Raw genomic sequence first — 15,744 nt, forward strand, 5'->3', positions numbered from 1 at the left:
CAAACGTTTGACCATAGAAATCCCATTTCAATACAAGATACTCTTGCTAGTTTGGAAACATGTCTTCGTCATCGATGAAACAGATTCCCATGATGCGGTACATAATTCCGTTGTTTCTTGTGACTATATCTTTGATGTCTACCTGTTCTGTTATTTCTTGGCAAAATAGCCAAAATTATCCCCGAACTTTCCACAAAGGGTCAAGTTCGTCCTTAAACTCTTGCTTTTGAGTCAAACGCATCCTTGTGCTGACGTGGCCCTGCATGGTGGAATGAGACGAATGTGAGATGTCCGTTTTGCCCTTGGCTCTTGCATAATGATAGGTGGGACCTACATGCTAGGATTTTTTTTCTTTTACTCCTCGCATCTCTGGCTCTGGCGGTGGCGTGGGGGCGGTCGGCGGCACGGGGGGCATCGACGGTCGGGATGACGTAGCAGTGACTCGGAGGGGTTAGTTGTTGGTGCCACCGAGAGGAACATGAGCAGCATAAGAAGTTCCCAGTACCAAGGGCAAAACGGGTATTTCACTTTCATCTCATGCCACCATGCAGTGCCACATCTGCACAGGGACGTGTTTGACCCAAAAATGAAAGTTAAGGACTAGATTGACCATTTTGAAAGTTCATAGCAGTGACTCGGAGGGGTCAGTCGTCGGTGCCACCGAGAGGAACATGAGCAGCATAAGAAGTTCCCAGTACCAAGGGCAAAACGGGCATTTCACTTTCATCTCATGCCACCATGCAGTGCCACATCTGCACAGGGACGTGTTTGACCCAAAAATGAGAGTTAAGGGACTAGATTGACCATTTTGAAAGTTCATGGACGAACTTGACCCTTCATGGAAAGTTCAAGGATGATTTTAGCTATTTTGCCTTGTTTCTTGTGACTATATCTTTGATGTCTACCTGTTATGTGGTAAAGAGCCTGTTTTTTCGATCATGCTGTCTCTGAATTGTGCTTTCCACATTTCCTAGTTTTGTTCGTCAGATAACTAAGGCTGAGACGGTAATGATGAACAGAAGACTAGTCTTTTGATAGTCAAACCAAGAGGATACAGGTTTTGGAAGAGAAGATCAAGCCCAAGACAAAATACGCACATGATTTGTTGGGGCTTACACACACAGGTCAGGTCAGAGCAAGGCACCCAATGCCAAGCCACGTAACCATGCGCATCAAGCCGCTTGCTGCTTGCCTAAGCCCTTGCCCCAAATTTCCAGTGAAACCCCGGCGGGGCATCCGCAGGGACGCTGTCTTCCGCTGCCGCGACGGCGCCGATCTCCTGAGACGCCGTCGCGCCCCCGTCGCCATTGCCGCCGAGCAGCTTGGTCACGCCGTCGAAGAACTCGCTGAGCACCGGGTCCTCCACCGGCGTGGACTGCACGCAGCAGACCCGCTCGACGCCGACCTCCTCCCTGCTCCCGGCGCGCGGCCCCTCCGTCCACCGCACCGCGAAACGGCACGCGCACCGGTCCTCGCCGTTCACGACGCCGTGGGCCGCCGGCGATACCTGCACAGCGTCCGCAGCCTCAACACCAAACAATGCAAACCAGCGCCGCCGTGTGTGCATGTGTAGGGATCGAAGGGGACGTACGGACTCGAGGACGGCGTCGTAGAACTTGAGCAGGCCGCCGTCGAGCGGGCAGGAGACGCAGAGCGGCGCGCCGGCGCGGAGGTCGCGGCACCCGGCGTCGTCGAGGGGCGGCGCCGGCGCGCGGAACCTGGCGCGGAGCGCGGCCACGCCGTAGCGCGCGGAGGATGCCGCCGCGAGCGTCGCGGGGTCGTACCACTCGTCCTGCTCCTCGGGGAACTCCTCGTACATGACGCGGAGCGCGCCGTGCTGCACCGTCACGCGCGCGCCGTACCACGCGCCGTCCGACGGCGAGCGGAAGTCCAAGCGGGAGAGGGAACGCGGGCGCCGCGCCGGCTGGGACGGGCGAGCCTTCCGCTTCCGCCCCGTCGGCGGCATTGCTGCGGGGGGCCTGCGGCGCGGTGTCGGTGCCTGGGGATGGGGTGGCGCTGACTACGGAGAGGGCGAAGAACCCGCTTGAATGCTGTGCTCTTTGGGCAGTTGCGATCGTTACGCTGCGTTGGCAGTTGCAGCTTTGACCGGTTGACCCCAGCGGAAGCGAGAAGATCCCAGTTTTGTACTTTCATTTTACGAGACGATTAACATCTGTGATAGGAAACCGTTCAAGTTTAAAAATTTCTAGTGTGGAGGGGTACATAAAACGAAAATACAATTTTAAGGAAATGGTTCAAAGGTATCTAAAGGTTGCATGTGAGGAAAAAGGGACCTGGCTCCTTCCCTTGCCCTTTGTCTCATAGCAACTCCAAGAAACTTGCTATCCAACTCCTAAACTAAAATTTAGCAACTCAACATGAAAATCCTGCTCTAAAAGAATTGCCATCCTCCTTGCTATCCTATCTGAATGGCCAAATTTCTCCTCCCGCTAGCCAAACTTGGCAAGCCAATCTGCCTTGCCAAGTGTGGGCCCCACGCGAATGCCATCCTGCTCCACCCTCCAAACCATGGTTGCATTGCGGGCGTGGGGAAGCCGGAGAAGAGGAAGAGGAGGCGGCAGCGGTGCAAGCACAGGGAGTCGGAGAAGGCGCAGAAGGTTGGAGGACGGCGATGACAGCGGCGCGAGCGTGGGGGAGCCGGAGAAGAGGGAGAGGTGACGGTGCGCGCGAGCGCAGCTGCGCAGGGGCTGGAGGACGGCGGCCTTGGTGGCTCGGGTGCGGGGGAGCCGGAGAAGAGGGATCGGTGGCGGTGGGGCTGGAGGGTGACGGGCGCCGGGAGGGAGAGGGAGCCGGAGAAGAAGGGAAGAAACGAACGGATAAGGAAAAGATGGAGAAGGAGAAGGAAAGAGAGGGAAGAAATAATGGAAAGAAAAGAGAAAGAAATGATTATGGACCTTTTAATTTGTGAAATGAGTGTTGTTGCCGTTGGAATATAGAGTGGAGGCAACTAGCCGTTGGGATTTGAAGAGTGGGAAATGGATAGTCTATTGGAATGATCAATTCAATATGGAGAGGAATCTTTTTGCCAATTCAAATAGAGAGTTAAAAATATAATAGGTAGTTTGTTGGAGATGCTATCATGTGCCAAGTTTAGTTGAGATGCAAACCACCCCGCTCTCCTGGAACCTTACTATCATTTGCAACACAATTCACACCTTTTACATTTTGACATATGAACTACATATTTTTTTAATTGATGCCGCTTTTCTCATCTTGCTCCCGTTCCCCCTTCTTGTTCCCCCTTCTTCTTTCTTGTGCCCTCCCTTCGAGTTGCGGATCCAGGATAACAGATTAGGGGGCTGAACTATAGCACATGATAGGAAGGAAGATTGCCAGTACATGCCGAGTCGGACTATTAAGTGGGCTACTCTGATCACTCCTCAAGGTCCAATATAATTAACATTGGCCCGATGACCTTTGCTGGCCCAAAATCATGACCTTTGCTGGCCCAATGACCTTTGCTGACCCTTCTTCTTTCTTGTGCCCTCCCTTCGAGGGGCAAATCCAGGATAACAGATTAGGAGGGCTGAACTATAACACATGATAGGAAGGAAGGTTGCCAGTACATGCCGAGTCGGACTATTGAGTGGGCTACTCTGATCATTCCTCAAGGTCCAATACAATTAACATTGGCCTAATGACCTTTGCTGGCCCAAAATCATGAAATCACCTTCTTCTAGCTTAGGATGTAGCTCAAACTCTTCGTTCCACCGCATCTATGGCAAAAAAAAAATGTGTGTGTGTGGGTGTGGGGGAGGGGGGCTCCGAGGGAGCTCCCTAGTGTTGGCGCTAGTATGGGGCCTCACCCCCCCCAACCCCCATCTAAGCCGGATGTGCCGTTGCTCCCTTCATTTTCTCATCCTTCTCTTTTCTTACCACCATGGCCATTGCCAACATTCACTAACTTGTGTCCCGGGGGAAGACGGGGGTTCCTACTACACCGGATCCCTTGATGTCCATGCGTACATATATAGCGCGGGGGGGGGGGGGGGGGGGGCTGCCGTGGTGAAGCAAGGGTATTGGCAGTCGCACTCGCTGTAGTTAGGAAAAAAGAAGGAAGCGATCACAAATAGATGGTAGTGGTGACAATAATACCTCATAGCGGAAGAGGATAAACGAAGGAAGCATATCGGACATTTAGGGCCAGTTTAGCCGGACTCCTTAGGGCTCCGGCTCCACCTGACACCGGCCATTGTAGCGTGTCAGGAGCCCCAAGGAGCCGGAGCTAGAGGAGCCACAATTTGTGGCTCTACCGGCTCCTCCGGTGGCTATGGGGGGAGGGAGGGGAGAGAGAATACCGGTTCCAATGAACAGTGCTTCTACAGTAATGTGTCAGGAGGAGCCCATGAGAGCTGCACCAAACACGCTCTTGAGCCTTGTATGATGCAATGTGAAACTGCTCCATATTGCAATGTGAAACGGCTCCATATTTTCAATTGCGCGAGCTGGGGTGTACCCAAAGGGGAGCGCAGGGGCCTGCCCCCCCCCCCCCCCCCCCCCCCCCCCCCCCCCCCGCCCCCCCGAATCCTAGTTTTTCAGAGCTAATCACCACCAGCTAGGCTAGTGATGCACGGCAGGCCACTCTAATAATGTATCAGCCCAATAAGATGAACCGAACCAAGTCTTTTAAGCTTTTTTTAATTAGCTCATCACATCGAAGAGGTAGAAAAGAAGCCTAGCTGGGCGTTATATGATTCGTTCAAGTTCACATGGTCTGTTGTTTGATCACTTTCTCATGTGACTACGCAAACGTCCATGCATGTTCTCCGTTGCCACGCTACGCTGCAGCCGCATAACGATCCCAAACACAAACCATTGTGCACATGAAAATGTACCTTTGACCCTAGCGCGCATGCGCAAGTTGATTTTTGAGTGATAGCGCCCGAAACCTAGCAGGCAATTAGATAACCATAGGCACGATAAATTTGATGTGCGAATTGCGGGATAGGCGGGCTGATATCAGCTACGATTACTAGAGGAACACTACTGCTTGGCCCGCCTACGATAAAATCCTGGCTCCACCCTGTGCGCGAGATAGACAAATATAACCCCACGTTATTTGCCAATGCCACTATATTCTAATATGCTACTAATTTATATACAAAGGCTATATAGTTTACACGATTACATTTATCGTAACACCATACCGCAATTAAATGTTACAACTTGTCTATGAAATTGTACAATGAGAGTGACAGTTTCATGTTATTGAAAAGCTGAGATGGTAGTGTTAGTAAGAGTACGATGAAAATATGCAATGAGATTAGCCTAAGGTCTCGTTTGGATTCACCAACTAAGCTAGCTAAATTTAGCTAGTATGGATCAAAAAGATCAGCTAATTGAGTAGTTAAAGCACTCTCAACTAATGGGAAACCAACAATCCATTTAGCTGATTAAACCTAGCTAATCCTAGCTAATTGAGCTAAAAGTCTAAATTACCCATAACTGTTCAATGAAATAACTCACTGCTACCCTTTAATAAAGAACATGTGCAACTAAAGAAGGATATCATGATCAATTATTGTCAACGGCCAACAATTAGCTGGTGGATCCAAATATCCCAAGCTAAAGATTAGTTAGCTAATAAAAAGTTTTAGCCATTAGCTAGCTAATTTTAGTTAGGGTGGATCTAAACTGTCAATCTCTGAAACTCCACCAAAGGTCACTTTTTATGTTTAATATTTTTTTTCTAAAAGTGACCCATCTTACAAAATCTCCAAAGAAAGGAAACTTTTGTCAATATAAGTTCCAACCCTCGCAACAAGTGAACAAGTGATATACGCAGTTATTATAGGAGAAAAGTAATAATAAAAATAAAATAAAATGTATTTTTCATCCCTCAAGTATCGCAAAAATGTGATATTCATCCTCGTGTAATCATATTTCATTTGGTGCAAATCAACCCCTTAACTAACTAAATTACTGCATTTATTATCTCACATTAGTTTAACAATAGTTTAGTACCATCTAATAGCAATTTATGCCCATGTAATCATCTACCTAATCACTACTTAGCGTAACATGTTGAGTCAAAGATATAAAGCTAAAAAAATCAATAAATTCTCTAAATTAGCTACTCATAAAGATTTTATCATAAAATTTGATGCAACCGATTCACACCAAACTTTTTATTCAACATTAGACATGACTAAGCAGTGATCAGTATGATGATTATATGGCCTAAGACCGATGTTACATGACCCTAAACCATCATTAAATAAAGTTAAGATGATAAATGTACCGATTTAGTTAGTTAAGGGGTTAATTTACTCCAAATGAAATATAAGGGATGAATGTCACGCTTTTGTAATAATGAACTTTTTCATAATAAAAATGAATTGAAACTCAATGCTTTCTAAGCAGCATCAAATCTCAAGCTCAAGAATTCAGCTGAAAACCAACTTTTAAGGATCTGTTTGGAATACACAGATATCGCAAGTTACGAGTTACGACACCGGTTCGCGTAGTTTGGAGTGCAATTTAAAGCTGGAGAGGAAAACCACGCCCGGGGTGGCCATCTCCAGCTTTGAGTGTGTGCCACTGCCGTCCCATCAATCGCGTCGACCACTGCCGGGGCAGCCGCGCAACCATCCTCTCCGGCGAGTGCCCCCCGCGCAACCATCCTCGCGTGGCCGGTGGCAACTCACAAAGTCACAAGAAAAAGGCCGGGGGGACAGATAAAAAGGAACGGCCTGGGCTCGCTCAGCTCGGGGCGACAGCTCGTGGCACCGGACGCAACGCGCAGAGATGGATCGATGGAGCGGAGAAGCGCGGCAGCCGCTGCCTGACGGGCGCGGTGCTCCAGGGGGGACCCGGCCCGGCGTGGAACTTGAAGGCTGCGGCGCAGTGCGCATGCAGGCATGCAGCCAACCCAGGAGAAGCAGCAGGACTCAAATCCGCAGCGGCAGCAGCAGCAGCAGCTGGAGGAGAGGGGGACGAGTGGGACGGGCGGACGGCGCGAGACAACGTGACGCGCGCAGGGAGACAGCGCGACATAAATGGAGGCCTGGAGACGCCATCGAGTGATCTGATCCGCAGCAGAGAGCAGACTGCTGCTGCAGAAGGCCGGGGCTAGATTCACGGAGGTCGGAGGCCGGCCCCCCTTGTACAGCAGTTCTGTGCGAGCGGAACGGCCGGGGCCCTGGTCTCACCCGCCGCGGCCGGCCAAGTGCCAACGGCGAGGTCTGGGCACGCGCTGGCGCGGCACCAATAATTTGCCTCAATGAACCGGCTCGTCGCCCCCGCGCGCGTCCACGACCGGTGTGAAACTTGCAACCGTTTCTGCGAGCTCCGGATGAATTTGGAGTTTGCGCTCACGCCCGTAGAATTTGGTTGGAGGTGTTTGGATAGCAGGTGCTAAATTTTAGCACCTGTCACATCGGATGTTTGGACACTAATTAGGAGTATTAAACATAGCCTAATTACAAAACTAATTGTACAACCCCTAGGCTAAATCGCGAGACGAATCTATTAAGCCTAATTAATCGATCATTAGCGAATGGTTACTGTAGCACCACATTGTCAAATCATGGACTAATTAGGCTTAATAGATTCGTCTCGCGATTTAGCCTAGGGGTTGTGTAATTAGTTTTGTAATTAGATTATATTTAATACTCCTAATTAGTGTCCAAACATCCGATGTGACAGGTGCTAAAATTTAGCACATGCCTCCTAAACACCCCGGGCGCCAATCATTTCATCACCGTTCATAACTAACTCTCAGGTAAATTTGGTAGTCGAGAGAGCAATGCATGGAGACACCAAATTCAGCTTGTATGTGTCTGACAGAAGGTGGTGTCCATATGGCCACAGTTGTGTTGCAATTATGCGAATATAGCACAAAATGCTTGTTTCTTTGTGGTGGATAGTAAGACATGGACATGTGTTAGTAATCTTAAAACTGATTTTGCTACGGCTGAATTGTAGCTGGTATAGTAGTTGTATGCTTGTCTTGTTTGTGCTTGATCTCATTTGTATCAAAAAGCAACGAAATGGTATACACATATCTTATTCAGAGAGCGTTTGTTTCCTAGGAGCTAAAATTTAGCCTATGTCACATCGAATGTTTGATACTAATTAGAAGTATTAAATATAGACTAATTACAAAACTAATTGCACATATGGAGGCTAATTCGCGAGACGAATCTATTAAGTCTAATTAATCCATGATTTGACAACATAGTGCTACATTGATCATTTGCTAATGATGGATTAATTAGGTTTAATAGATTCGTCTCGCGAATTAGCTAGAACTTCTGCAATTAGTTTTATTATTAGCTCATGTTTAGTTCTCTTAATTAGTTCGATGTGACAAGGGCTATAGCTAAGAATCCAAACACGTTCTTGATCTATGAATGCATACATGCATAGTTCAATGTATAACACCTGTTTGGCTCCCACATGCTAAACTTTAGCACCTATCACATCGAATATTTGAATACTAATTAGGAGTATTAAATATAGTCTAATTATAAAACTAATTACACAGATGGAGTCTAATTCGTGAGACGAATCTATTAAGTCTAATTAGTTCATGATTTGATAATATGGTGCTATAGTAACCATTTGCTAATGATGGATTAATTAGGCTTAATAAATTCGTCTCGCGAATTAGGCTCATGGTTCTGCAATTAATTTTATAATTAGCTCATGTTTACTCTCCTAATTAACATCCGAATATTCGATCCTGCTATCAAACAGCCCTATGTTGTTTATTTTGCTGTGTGTATATGATATAACAACAGCTGTCGAATCGGGTAGGCGGCGGTGGATGTAGGAGGCGGTAGAATCAGGTGGGCAGCGCTGAAATCGATCTTGAGCAGTGGTGATTGGCAGCAAGTGGCTCTTCTCCCCATCTACCTCCCTTCCTTTCCTTCTCCACCGGTATGTTCATGTGCGCATCCGCCGGAAACAACCCCAACCACCGAGTATGGAGAAGGGGCTGGAGGGTGATCAGTAAGGTCCTCCGTACTCTAAGAATCCAGGTGAGGGTCTTGCTGTTAGGTTTTTCTTTTTATAAAAAAGGACTAATCATAAATGTTTAAAAGAAATCTTCCCTACAGTTAATAAATTGTTCCTAGAATCCTAGTGCAGACTACTCCTACTACTCAATTTCGTTCCACGGGTCCAAAAACTGTACGAACCTATGAACGGAATTTGAAAGAGGGGCAACAAACTAGGATGAATTTCTAACCGTGAAACTTGAAAACCGAACCAAAATTTCGTGCTTTGCCCGCTCCACCGCTGTTTGGTACAGATCCGCCGCCCGGATAAGAACCGGACCTGCCGTCCCTGCCCTTCGCAACGTAGGCGTGGCAGGACTGCAGGAGCGCCGCACCTACGCCATGGCCCATGGATCGATCGAGTACCTCCTCTCCACAAGTCCTACCGCCTAGCTCCCTAGCCATAGCCGGGTAGCGGGGGCAGCTAGCCCTAGCCCCTGCCCAGCCGCGGAGAAAAGAAGGACCTGCCCTGCCGCGCCATTAACCGCAGCAGCAGCAGCAGCCGGCATCGATCGATCGAGCGAAAGGCGAGAGCGACCGACGCCGTCGCGTTCCCGACACCGGCATCGCACTGCCCAGCAGGTACTGCCACTGCGAGCGCAAAGCAAAGACGGGCGGGAGCGGGATGAGCGTCAGGCTCCGCCTGGGCGGCGCGCGCTGCCGCCGATCTAGGCGGCAGCTAGGCCTGCCGCGCGTGTCCTGTGCGCGGCCGCGCGCGGGGCAGCTTTTAACGCGCGCCGCGGCAGCACCGCGCTGCAACTGCCCTGCAAGCAGGCGGCGGCCGCAGAGGCAGCGAGCTGGAGGCCAGAGCACCAGAGCGCAGAGCTCCTGTGCCTCTGCCTACCCAAAGGCCAGAGGACGGCTGGCGATCGATCCCGGCCGCGCAGAGGAATTTCTCAGAGCCGGCCGGTCCGGTCCGGTCCCCACGCGGCCGATTCACAATCTCCGTCTCGTCTCCCCTCCGTTCCTTTCTTGTTTCTCATCTCCTTTCTCTCTCTCTCCTGCCTCTGCGGAGAAAAGAAAGCAAGGGAGAAAAGAACTGGAGAAAGTACTTCAATAAGCAGCTCAGCCGTGTAGAGAGAGAAAGGGGGAGAGAGATGAGTGAGGCTAGGCGAACGCAGCGACCTATCGAGCTAGCTAGCTAGGGCGTAGGCTCTAGAGCCTAGGTCTTTTTGAGTGCTCCTGCAACTAGGCGAGATTCTTTATAGTGGAGGCGAGGCGAGGTAGGGAGAAAGGGAGCAGTGTAGCCTCTACCCGCAGTTGTGTAGAGCACCTTGCGTGTGTTCTTGCGCTTTCTAGCTTTAGGAAGCTCCCCCTTCCTTCCGCGTAGCCCACCCGATCACTGTTCTTGATCCTGTCTGCTCTGCTCACTGCTCAGTGCCCAGCTCCGCGCTCCACGACGAGTAAGCGTGGCGTCGTCGTCGGGGCGGCGCTTCCCGTCGGACACCACGGCGATCGCCGGCTGGCTGCCGTCGCCCGCCGCCGCCGCCGGCCGCGGGGACGACCTGTCGCTGGGCTTCAATGCCGGCGCCGTCTCCGCGGGGCCCGGCGCGTCGCTGGCGGCCGGGCTCTGGGGCCCCGCCGCGTCGCGCCAGGCCGCGGCCGCAGCCGCGGCCCTCGGCTACGGGGCGATAGGCGCCGCCGGTGACGTCGGGATGTTCGTCGTCGCGCCCGCGGGCTCGCTCCACCACCAGCGGGCGGCCGACGACCCCGTGTTCCCGCTTATCGCCGCGGCGCAGCGGACCCTCGTCGACGCCGACGCCGGTTCAGGCAAGCCGCCCGCGTCGTCCGCTGCCGCCGCCATCCAGTTCTGGCACCCGGAGCCGTCGCAGGCCGCGGCGGGGGCGGACGGATCCCACGGCAAGAAGGCCCTCGCCATGCTGGACCAGGGCCGCGGCGGGGCCGGCTCCGGCTCCGGGTCCGGCGCGGCGACGTGCCACGACTGCGGCAACCAGGCGAAGAAGGGGTGCGCGCACAACCGCTGCCGCACGTGCTGCAACAGCCGCGGCTTCGAGTGCGAGACCCACGTCAGGAGCACCTGGGTCCCCGCCGCCCGACGCCGGGAGCGCCTGCAGCTCGCCGGTGGCGGGGCCGGCGCGTCCCCTCCTCCCACCTCGCCCGCAGCGGCCAAGAAACCCCGCCTCGCGTGCCAGACCACGACGGCGACCACCAACTCCCGCACCTCCACCTCCAACGCCACCACGCCTCGCAGCTTCGACACCTCCTCGAGCCACCAAGGTAACCACATCACATCGTCGGCGTCAATTGAGCGCAGTTGCACAGCGACACAATTCAAGAGATGTCACTGAGCCATCGATCAATTCCCTTGGTCCTCCGCAGACGCGTCGTTCAAGGACAACCTGCCGCGGCAGGTGCGGGGGCCGGCGGTGTTCAGGTGCGTGCGTGTGACGTCCGTCGACGACGGCGGCGGCGGCTGTGGCGGCACCGGCGAGGTCGCGTACCAGGCGGCGGTGACCATCAACGGGCACCTGTTCAGGGGCCTCTTGTACGACCACGGCGCCGACACCGACGGCCGCGCCGCCGCCGCCGTGCAACTCGGCACCTCCGACCTTCACCTCGGCAGCGCCTCGGCCGCGGCCCCCAACCTGTACAGCGGCGCCAGCGCCCCGCTCATCCTCGGCGGGCTGGGCTACGGCAACACGCCATGAACTGATGATAAGCACGCAGCAACACACTGCGGGATCGAGCAGCACAAGGGTATCTAGTCATGTTCTGTCGTTCGCTTTCTTTGTTTCAGCTCATTTGTCAGTGCAATCAGAAGCAGCAGTAGTATACTGTAGCTCAGTTTCATGTTACTGCCGATGCTGCCATGAACTCATGACCGCAAGTCTTTGGTTGTTACCGGAAGCTGAAAGGATTAGTTCAACACTGGCATCTTTGCATAAAACTGGGCACTAATCAGAAGTTACAGCACAGGGCCTGGTGCCATTTGGAGCAAATGAATTTAAGTAGGATTTGCATGAAATCTATCTGACACAGTGCACGAATTTCACACAACGACACAGAAAATTCGTACTAACAAGTCAATTTAAATTCCGTAGAAACCGGTGCAAATCACTTGGATTTAAAAAGGCAAAAGCATGCATTTCCTGTGAACGGGGGGCTCTAGGAGCAGTTCTTTACTGACTACCGGTGATCCTTTGTCTGGTGATGGAATGGACCGATAATTGAGGTGTTTGGTTTGCCAGCTGAAAAGTTTGACCCTTCGGTGCCACGCTCCCCAAATGCCGTGACTTGAGTCGCTCGGTCACTGTCTTCTTGCGTGCTTTGGCCTCCAAGCGCCAATATTCCCTCTTGTTACCTTATTCAGCTACGACATTGCTTTGACAGTTTCTTTACCACTTCAATTCTACTTCTATCTACTACCTGGCTGCTATTATATGTGCTGTTAAGCATCTTATCCACGCGTTGGAACTTGTAGCCGGGAAGCCAATGTGCAATGCATGTGCTGATAGGATTTCCTAGCTTCGTTTATAATACTGATGATCCGATTGGGACTCGCTAGGCGACAGAGTAAGCTTGATGATGGCATTGGTAATGGATTCGTAAGCATGGGCTGTTTTGGTAACTTTTGAATGATTTGTTCCGGTTTTTCTTCTCGTTAATTTCTTCACTGAAAATAAAGAATGTGGGCATACACCAATCATGGCACAAGTTACATGAGTGAGAGTAATTGTGGCAATATATCATTATTTCAGTAAACTTGTAAATTCTTGCAGTACATGTACAATTGGTTAAATGACGTTTTTGCGTTATACTAACTTGGTTGGTTTCCTTGTGGTCTAACCTAATTTTCCAAGTATGTTAATTTCGTACCACTTCACGTAATCTTTGTGAAATCCCCATATTTTATCCTTCATGCTGGATCCCATCAAGGTTGAAAAGATGTGAAAGGAAAGAAAGGCCGGTGCCAAGGCAAAGCCAGGACGGTGTTCATGGACACTTGGGTCCTCCCTTTTCGATTGGAGTAGTAATTTGTCTTGGCTGTTTCTCACCTAATCGTGTCACGTCCAATGATTGATCCCGCACCACGTACGCAAATCTTCCTTGTCACATGCATTGCATGATGGTGGGGGTCGGTAGCGACGCAGCGCAGTGAGTGATCTAGTGCAAAATCTTCTCTGTGCTTTGGAGGTTGATGACGCCATCTTGTCAATTGTCACCGTCAGGCTCAGAGCTGGTGCGTTAAGCATTATTGAATGCGTGTCGATGAGGGCTTAGATTTTGTTTCGTCCATGCCGCCGTGCTAATCTGCGGGGAGCACGGCTACTGTTCAGGGGCGCTTCTTTATTTGATGCAGTGGAGTACGTTGTGCATTGACGTCTAATGGCCTTTGTTTAACTACCACTGTACATTTTTTTAGTTGGAATTTGGGGATGCAAAAACAACTCAGTCTAGGGTCGATCGATTTGAGTACTAGATCGGATAGGCCATTGTTTTATTTGTCTTTTAGTCATTTCTTCAGTCCACTGTATGGCTTTTCCCAAATTATGTATGCACTCCGTGTTGGTTGCCGAATTATGAAATGCACTGCCCTTTTTGTTTTGGTTTTAAAATCTTTTTTGTTCTTTGTATCATTATTCTTTGTTCATATGGTGACACTCTAATGATTTTTTTGAAACAAGACACTATAGTGATTAACACTTTGGTTGTTTAAACATTTAGGCAGTAGGCATGCCGCAGAACGCATGATTAGCAGATATAGATGTCTCTCACCATCATCCCAAGTCTCCAACTGTTGTACTTAGCAAGCTTGCCCTAAAAATAGCAACGCTCCCTGAAGCTGCATATTCTGGCATCAACACATTTTGTGAAGCAACCATATATGTTTCTTTTTTTAAAAAAGGCAGCAAATATAAAAAACTCGACCAAAAAATTGCAGCACATATAAAAAACTCGACCTACGGGGTAAGGTAGCCCTCGGACATTTTGCGAAGAAGAAAATCTTCTCACGCAGGTTGAGAAAACCCTCCAAATCCCTACCCATCTTTACACAGTGGCATCGTAGCTCATGTAAGATGACCAATAACTTGGCCGGATCTTAGACCTGTGCTTTGGTACGCCTACGAAGAGCTGGATCTTAGACCTGTGCTTTGGTACGCCCACGAAGAGGAGTGCCACCTGAGCCATCTGACCAACCCGAGGCCCGTGCGCATGCATCACGTATACGGCGCACTTTGTTACGGTGAGTGTACACAGGACTCTTTCATCAGGCACCTCGTAGATGCAATGCAATGACATCGAAATATGCAACCCTGGTACTTGGTTACGTTCATCATGGATTACACGTACACATCATATTTCGAACTTCAAACTAGCATTTTTCTACACCAATACGTATTGCGCCTGCTCGTCTGACTAAATGTAACGTTTATTGTCGTACTTAGGCTCCGTTTGGTTTCCGTTGCTTATTTTTAGCACTTGTCACATCAAATGTTTAGATACTAATTAGGAGTATTAAACATAGACTATTTACCCATTACATAGATGGAGGCTAAACGGCGCGACGAATCTATTAAGCCTAATTAGTCCATAATTTGACAATGTGCTGCTACAGTAAACATTTGCTAATGATGGATTAATTAGGCTTAATAGATTCGTCTCGCCGTTTAGTCTCCATATGTGCAATTAGTTTTATAATTAACCTCCTAATTAGGCTCTTAATATTCGATGTGACACGGACTAAACTTTAGCTCGAGTAACCAAACACCCCCTTAGTCGGTTTGCAGTGATCGGTGCCAAATATGTGCCCAGGCACGTTCTAAAAAAGAATGATTGCAAAAATATTTATATATTTTACTCCCTCCGTCCGGAACTGTGGTTTGGAATCGTGGTTTGTCAAGGATGGAGGGAGTAGCTGTGAGGAGTTCTTGCTAACATCCTGCAAGAAGGTTTGCGTTTGAAGCAAAAGCTACTTACCTCCACCCTGAATTCTGTAGGCGTTCCATGTTGGTACATGCTACTTTGGTTGCTGCGTTTTTTTTCCTCTGTGATTTGCACTGTAGTTTCCTTTGGCTTTGCTGCTGCTTTGGTGTTTTGGCCAGTGAATTAGATATTTGGCTCCTGCTATTGTGCTGGATCAGAAGGATTGTCAGCAATTAGTCGCAGCTTGCATGCGCTTTTCACAAAAGCAGCGTAATATCATTGTTGCTGGAATGTGTCACTACTATTCTAAGCTGTCCCAAACACCACAAGAAAGATATCTCAGTTCAGTACTCGGCAACCATCGTTGACCTCCAGCTACATCACCATCACGGCATCACCCAAACCCTATTCGTTCTGTTCTGTGTGGGCCTATTCTAATTTGCCCAAGCATTCACTATTTTGCGGAAGTTCTTTTCCTGATACGACCATTCTAATTACCTAACGCGAACACGACGGAGAGCTGAAAGTGATGGTAGACAGGGAACCTACACATACGATTTTTAAAAAAAGTGTCTCCTATTCACACCACATAATGCCTGTGAAGAAAATCATTTGGAGGCCAAGTATTCTTTGTAAGGGGTGTAAAGAAAACATGCACAAAACCCACACAAGCCATTCACACCACAAAATGCCTGTGAAGAAAACGTCGAGATTCAAGAGAGACGAGAGGATATCGTGCTTTAGGAACTTGGAACAAGTATTTATCAACAATGGTGGCACACATTGATGAAGCAGACTAGTATAATCCTAACTGTGCAAAGGCGCTCTTTCCAAA

General features: G+C 49.8%; 2 protein-coding genes across 2 annotated transcripts; one reads left to right on the forward strand and one right to left on the reverse strand.

The window, feature by feature from the left end:
* Window positions 1-909: 909 nt before the first annotated feature.
* Window positions 910-2,436, reverse strand: LOC117850403 (uncharacterized). Its single transcript, XM_072292309.1, has one exon. The coding sequence runs from the start codon at window positions 1,964-1,966 to the stop codon at window positions 1,193-1,195; it is 774 nt and encodes a 257-aa protein (XP_072148410.1). The 5' UTR covers window positions 1,967-2,436; the 3' UTR covers window positions 910-1,192.
* Window positions 2,437-10,382: 7,946 nt separating this feature from the next.
* Window positions 10,383-12,041, forward strand: LOC117848897 (protein SHI RELATED SEQUENCE 2). The gene is made up of 2 exons (XM_034730480.2): window positions 10,383-11,261; window positions 11,364-12,041. The coding sequence occupies exons 1-2, from the start codon at window positions 10,679-10,681 to the stop codon at window positions 11,690-11,692; spliced, it is 912 nt and encodes a 303-aa protein (XP_034586371.1). The 5' UTR covers window positions 10,383-10,678; the 3' UTR covers window positions 11,693-12,041.
* Window positions 12,042-15,744: the final 3,703 nt, after the last annotated feature.

Source organism: Setaria viridis, chromosome 3, assembly GCF_005286985.2.
Source record: "Setaria viridis chromosome 3, Setaria_viridis_v4.0, whole genome shotgun sequence".
NCBI classification, from domain to species: Eukaryota; Viridiplantae; Streptophyta; class Magnoliopsida; order Poales; family Poaceae; genus Setaria; species Setaria viridis.

Excerpts from the sequence above, each read along its gene's own strand:
- LOC117848897 (XM_034730480.2), top strand. The coding sequence starts at position 10,679 with ATGTTCGTCGTCGCGCCCGCGGGCTCGCTCCACCACCAGCGGGCGGCC. Across the intron at positions 11,262-11,363 it reads CACCTCCTCGAGCCACCAAG|ACGCGTCGTTCAAGGACAAC; the intron begins GTAACCACATCA and ends GGTCCTCCGCAG.
- LOC117850403 (XM_072292309.1), bottom strand. The coding sequence starts at position 1,966 with ATGCCGCCGACGGGGCGGAAGCGGAAGGCTCGCCCGTCCCAGCCGGCG.